We start from the raw sequence: 6,000 nt of genomic DNA, 5'->3' as shown, positions 1-6,000 counted from the left end.
GGCGGAAGTCGTCACTCGCCGAGGGACCTAGCCCACGCCGCGTACCCGGCAGCAGGTTAGCCATGGCGATGGGCGGCGGCGGTGGCGGCAGTAGCAGCGGCGTCCCAGAGCCGGAAGACACGGTGCTGTTCCGGCGCGGCACAGGCCAGGTGAGGTCGCAGCCGGCGCTGTCCCCGACCCTGCGCTCTTTCCCCGGCCAGTCGGCTCAGTGCGAGGTCCGCATGTTTGTACATCCCCACTTGGGAGCCTCAGCCGCAAGCTCGTTCCTCGCCCAGTTTGGGCTCCCGATGACTTTGAGCCTAGGCCCTACTGCTACTCGATTGTGCCTTGGTTGTCCACCTCTCTCTCCGACTGTGAGGTGTGCGGGGTCAGGCCAGGGCGAAGCAGGGAAACCAGTTAGGAGTCTATTGGAATAATCCCGCTGTTAGCAGTGGACAGCCGGTTACTTGGCTTCTGGATATAGTTTGAAATCAGAGGCAACAGGTTGTGCACGGGTATACGATAATAGAGGCTTGAGAGAGGAAAGTCAAGGATAATTCCAAGATTGCTCTGAACAGCTGAAAAGATGAAGTTGCCTTTTCCTGAGATGGGGAAGACTGCAAGTAAGGCAGGTTTATAAGGGGGTAAGATTAGAACTCATTCTTGGGTGAAATGTGATTGGAGCGAGTTAGAGAGTCGGAGAGGAGAAATTCAAGGCAACATATGTGAGCAAATATTTCAAGTTTTATTGTGGGTACTGGAAGATAGAGAAATTGACCAATGGATGGAGAAGGAAGTGAGATGAAGAGGATTCTTAATTGTGTTTTTGTTTTTAAGATGGGAGAAATGTTTCAGGGCTGATAGGAAAGATCCAGTAAGGACGGTATAATTGACATTGCAGGAGAGAAGAGAATTGCGCAAGCAACATTCTAGCGTAGTAAGAGGGAATGGATTTGGTCTTTGTTAGAAATATTGACAGTTCATGTGGTGACAGTTATATGGGTACAGATTTGTGTGGATGGGCAGATATAGTGGCAGGAGATTATGAAAATTCTGTTTTGATTGTTGCTGTTCTCTCAGTAAAAGAAGCAAGGTCATCAGCCTACTGGTGAGGAGGGGCAGGGGGCAGGTGTTGGAGGTTAGAGAAGAGAGAAGGTAGGAAGTAAACGTCTAGGAGAGTGGATGAGTGTTGCATTAGGGAAATCTAGGCAACATTAAAGGCCTACTTCAGATTTGTGGTTATGAGTTTAAAGAAGACTAGTTAGGACTTCCCTGGTGGCGCAGTGGTTAAGAATCCGCTGCCAATGCAGGGGACACGGGTTCGAGCCCTGGTCCAGGAAGATTCCCACACGCCATGGAGCAACTAAGCCTGTGCTCCACAACTGCTGAGGCTGCATGCCTAGAGCCTGTGCTCTGCAACAAGAGAAGCCACCACCATGAGAAGCCCTCGCACCACAACGAAGAGTAGCCCCTGCTCGCCACAGCTAGAGAAGACCCGTGCACAGCAACGAAGACCCAGCGCAGACAGAAATAAATAAATAAATAAATTTATTTTAAAAAGAAAAGGAGACTAGGCAGCATGATTGTATTTTTTGCTAGCTAAATTCAAATTCAGGTGTGTGAGGGCAGACACAAAGTAAATGAATAGTTGAAATTAATAGGGTTGTAGTTTTACCTAGTATGAAGTGAGAAGGGGGCAGTACAGGGAGTTGTCTTAATGATCGATGGTGCAATTAAAGCTGGCTAAGAAAGGAAGTGAGGACATTACCATGGTGAGAAGCAGTTTAAAAAGTGTGAGGATCATTGTTTTACCAGTCCCAGTGAAGTGGAATGACTGTCATCATCAACCTACTAGAAGGAATAAGTTGCAGAGCCTAGAAGGTGGTAGTTGGAGAGTAGGATTCTTGCAGTTGAGTTTTTGGAGAGGTTATATATAATGGTTATAATAAAGACCATAGAAGTGAGTAGCTGAGCTTGGGTACTATAAAAGGTCATTGGTAGCGAAGCATTTAAAGATGTAGCAGGGCTTCCCTGGTGGCGTAGTGGTTAAGAGTCCGCCTGCCAATGCGGGGGACATGGGTTCGTGCCCCGGTCTGGGAAGATCCCACATGCCGCGGAGCGGCTGGGCCCGTGAGCCATGGCCGCTGAACCTGCGTGTCCGGAGCCTGTGCTCCGCAACGGGAGAGGCCACAACAGTGAGAGGCCCGCATACCACAAAAAAAGAAAAAGATGTAGCAAGGGTAGGGTATTGGAAGGATCGCGGACGTGGGTTTTTTTTTTAATTATTTCTTACTTTATTTGGTTTATTTTTGAGTAATACTTTTTTATCGTTATTTATTTAATTATTTTTTTGCCTGCATTGGGTCTTTGTTGCTGTGCACGGGCTTTCTCTAGTTGCAACGAGTGGGGGCTACTCTTCGTTGTGGTGCGAGGGCTTCTCATTGCGGTGGCTTGTCTTGTTGCAGAGCACGGGCTGTAGGTGCGCGGGCTTCAGTAGTTGTGGCGCACAGCCTCAGTAGTTGTGGCTCACAGGCTCTAGAACTCAGGCTCAGTAGTGGTGCATGGGCTTAGTTGCTCCACGGCATGTAGGATCTTCTCACACCAGGGCTCGAACCCATGTATCCTGCATTAGCAGGCGGATTCTTCACCACTGCGCCGCCAGGGAAGTCCCTGTACATGGGTTTTTAAATAACCAAAAATTATGACAGGATTAGTGTTGGAGGGAGTACTGGGATATAAACCTCAAGGAATGAGGAAGAGTGACCCAGGAAGATATAGATGATTGCAATGAGGAGGGATAGTGGACAGGGGAGTTTGGTGACGGGATTTTCAAACCAGGGAGTTTTTAGGGAGGAAGAATAATCTGGAAGTGGAAGTGAGGAACAAGGAAGATTACTTCCCCGCCTCTGGTACAGTAATTTGAGGGATATGGGGAAGAAAACATTTCATTTTTAAATGCCTGCAAGGAAAGAGGTGGGCTTCTCTTGGTGACTGAGAAACAGATATAAAGGCAGTCCTGATGGTCTGTTCTCTTTGCTATTGCTGTGTAACAAATCACCCAAAACTTAGTGGCTTGAAACAATAATCATGTTTTATTCTCTCTCATAGTTTCTGTGGGTCAGGAATTTGTGAAGGCCTTGGTGGGCAGTTCTCCTTCAGACATTTCGTGTAGTTGCATCCACGTAGTAATCGGAGCTACAATAGCTGGGGACTGAGCCGCTAGGGATTGACGGGCCATCTCTTTTCTTCATGTTGTCTCGGCTTCTCCATGTGGTCCCGGTGTGTGGGATGGTTTGATTTCCTTATACCCCTTTGTAATCCTTCCCTTTCATCCCTCCTCATCTCCTGTCCCCAGACAACTGCTGATCCATTTTCTGTCACCATCGATTAGTCTGCATTTTCTAGAATTTTACAAATACGGAGTCTTTTTTTATCTGGCTTCTTTTACTCAGCATAGTTATTTTGAGTTTCATCCATTTTCTTGTGTATATCAGTCATTCATTCCTTTTCATTGCTGTAGGATCCTGTTGCACGAATATACTACAATTTGTTTATCCATTCACTTGTTCATGAACATTTGGGTTGCTTTCAGTTTGGGGCTGTTACAAATAGAACCACCATGAGTATTAGTGCAGAAGACTTTGTATGGGCATATGCTTTCATTCCTCTTTGGCAAGCACCTAGGTCATGGAGTAGATATATTTTAATTTTTTTTCTTTTTTCTTTTTTTCCCATGCCTTGTGGGATCTTAGTTCCCTGACCAGAGAGTGAACCCAGGCCCACAGCAGTGAGAGCACAGAGTCCTAACCACTGGACCACCAGGGAACTCCCTATTTTAATTCTTCTGGTTTTTTTTTTTAAGTTGAATTTTATTTATTTTATTTATTTATTTATTTTTGGCTGTTTTGGGTCTTTGTTGCTGCACACGGGCTTTTTCTAGTTGTGGTGAGTGGGGGCTACTCTTCGTTGCAGTGCGCGGGTTTCTCATTGCGGTAGCTTCCTTTGTTGCGGAGCACAGGCTCTAGGTGCGTGGGCTTCAGCAGTTGCAGCATGCAGGCTCAGTAGTTGTGGCACACGGGCCCTAGAGTGTGCGGGCTTCAGTAGTTGCGGTGGCCTGTGGGGTCAGTAGTTGTGGCTCGCGGGCTCTAGAGGGCAGGCTCAGTAGTTGTGGCGCAGGCTCACGGGCTTAGTTACTCCGAGGCATGTGGGATCTTACTGGACCAGGGATCGAACCCCTGTCCCCTGCATTGGCAGGCACATTCTTAACCACTGCACCACCAGGGAAGTCCACTATTTTGATTCTTTAAGAAGCTGCCAAACTTTTCTTCAAAGTGATTGCACCATTTTACGTTTCAACCAGCAATGTATGAAAAGTTCCGTTTGTTCCACATCCTTGCTAACGCTTAATATGGTCAGTCTTGTTAATTTTAGACATTCTAATGTGTAGTGGTGTCTTGTTGTTGTGGTGGTTTTAATTAGCATTTCCCTAATGACTGATGATGTTGATTGTCATTTCATGTGCTTATTTGCCATCCATGTATCTTCTTTGGCAAAGTGTCTGTTCAAATCTTTTGCCTATTTTTAAATTGACGTATTTTTTGTTGAGATTTGAGAGTTTTTTGTGTATGCTAGATACAAAACCTTTATCAGATAGGTAATTTGCAAATATTTTCTCCCAGTTTGTGAGTTCATTCATTTTTTCATTCTCTAACAGTATCTTTTTGAGAATTCCCTGGCAGTCCAGTGGGTAAGACTCCACGCTCTCACTGCTAAGGGCCCGGGTTCAATCCCTGGTCAGGCAACTGAGATCCCATAAGCCGTGCAGTGCAGCCAAAAAAAAGAAACACAACAACTAAGTCTTGCTGCTCCTAGAAGGACAGCTAGGGTGTATATAAAATCCTTGGCTCATACTTTTTTCCCATAAATTTCTATGAGGAAGTCTAATACTAACTAGTTTTCTGTATTTTGTAAATGACTTGATCTTTTTGCTTAGAGGCTCTGAGAATTCCTTTTAGAGACTTTTGTTTATTTGTTTAGCTTTTATTCTTCAGGGACCCCATTTATACATATGTTAAATATTCTTTGCCAGTCCCCACTTCACTTATTTTCTTTTTCTTTTTTCATGACTTTTCCTTGGTACCCATTAGATTTTCAGTCAACTGTATTCTTCTTTGCATACCTTGCAGTCAGTACTACTTTTTCTTCCATTTCCTTCTTGATTTTGTTTAACTCCTCATTTGACTGTTACCCTTTTGCCTTCTTTTCTCATCTGAATTTTTAGAAATTTTGATTCAAGGTGTTTTTTTCCATATTGCGAATGCTAGTTTAAGACAATTTAATTTCTGATGGTTATTGTATTTTCTTCTGTTTGTGATTGTCAATTGAGAAATTTTATCACCTAAAATGTTTCTTCTCATAATAGCTTTGTATGGATGTCTTTGTTTGCTGTTCATGTTGAAATGTCTTATAACAGTTGTAATGTGATGAGTTTGGGTTCCTATGTATTTGTATCTTACTTTTAAGAGTGCCCATCAGTGATTCTGTTGATACAGTGGAGTACACTTTCCTTTATTAGTAGTACCTTTTCCATTTGCAGAATTGATATATCTTCTGCTTTTAGAAACATCTCCTATTCCAAGGGGCAGCATAACCTTGAACAAGTCAATTACCTGTTTGTGATTACTTTCCTTATCTGCAAAATGACTTAATGATTTTTAAGTACTTTTTATCATATAGCAAGATTAATAGTTTTATATCAGAACATATTTCTCTATGTATAATAGATATTAACAAGAAAATGACAAAAATTCACTTTACAACTAAATGAGTTTTATAGCAAACTTCTTCGGAGCTCATTGATTGACTAATATTGTACAAACTCCAACATACTAACTGATGGTGTCTTATAACCTGTCTTCCCATCACCAACATTATGTATCCAAACTTACCTTCAACTACTCTATAGAGTGAGAATGAGTCTAGTTGGACTTGTTGCTTCGCTGATCTGTCAAATACAAAAAA

The 6,000-nt window shown here is 43.5% G+C and overlaps 1 protein-coding gene across 6 annotated transcripts in view; it reads left to right on the top strand.

Annotated features, from left to right (window-relative positions):
* The window catches only part of SMN2 (survival of motor neuron 2, centromeric), a 46,096-nt gene continuing 40,096 nt past the window's right edge, over positions 1-6,000 (top strand). For all 6 annotated transcript variants that reach the window (XR_010941979.1, XM_067730932.1, XM_067730927.1 and 3 more), the window contains exon 1: positions 1-149. Coding sequence is in view for 5 of the 6 variants with exons in the window: in XM_067730932.1 (XP_067587033.1) it covers positions 63-149 (87 nt within the window). In the remaining variant the exon portion in view is untranslated. The remainder of the gene's footprint in view (positions 150-6,000) is intronic.

Source organism: Pseudorca crassidens, chromosome 3 (assembly GCF_039906515.1).
Source record: "Pseudorca crassidens isolate mPseCra1 chromosome 3, mPseCra1.hap1, whole genome shotgun sequence".
In the NCBI taxonomy this organism is placed as follows: domain Eukaryota; kingdom Metazoa; phylum Chordata; class Mammalia; order Artiodactyla; family Delphinidae; genus Pseudorca; species Pseudorca crassidens.
This window is presented reverse-complemented; position numbering and strand designations above follow the sequence as displayed.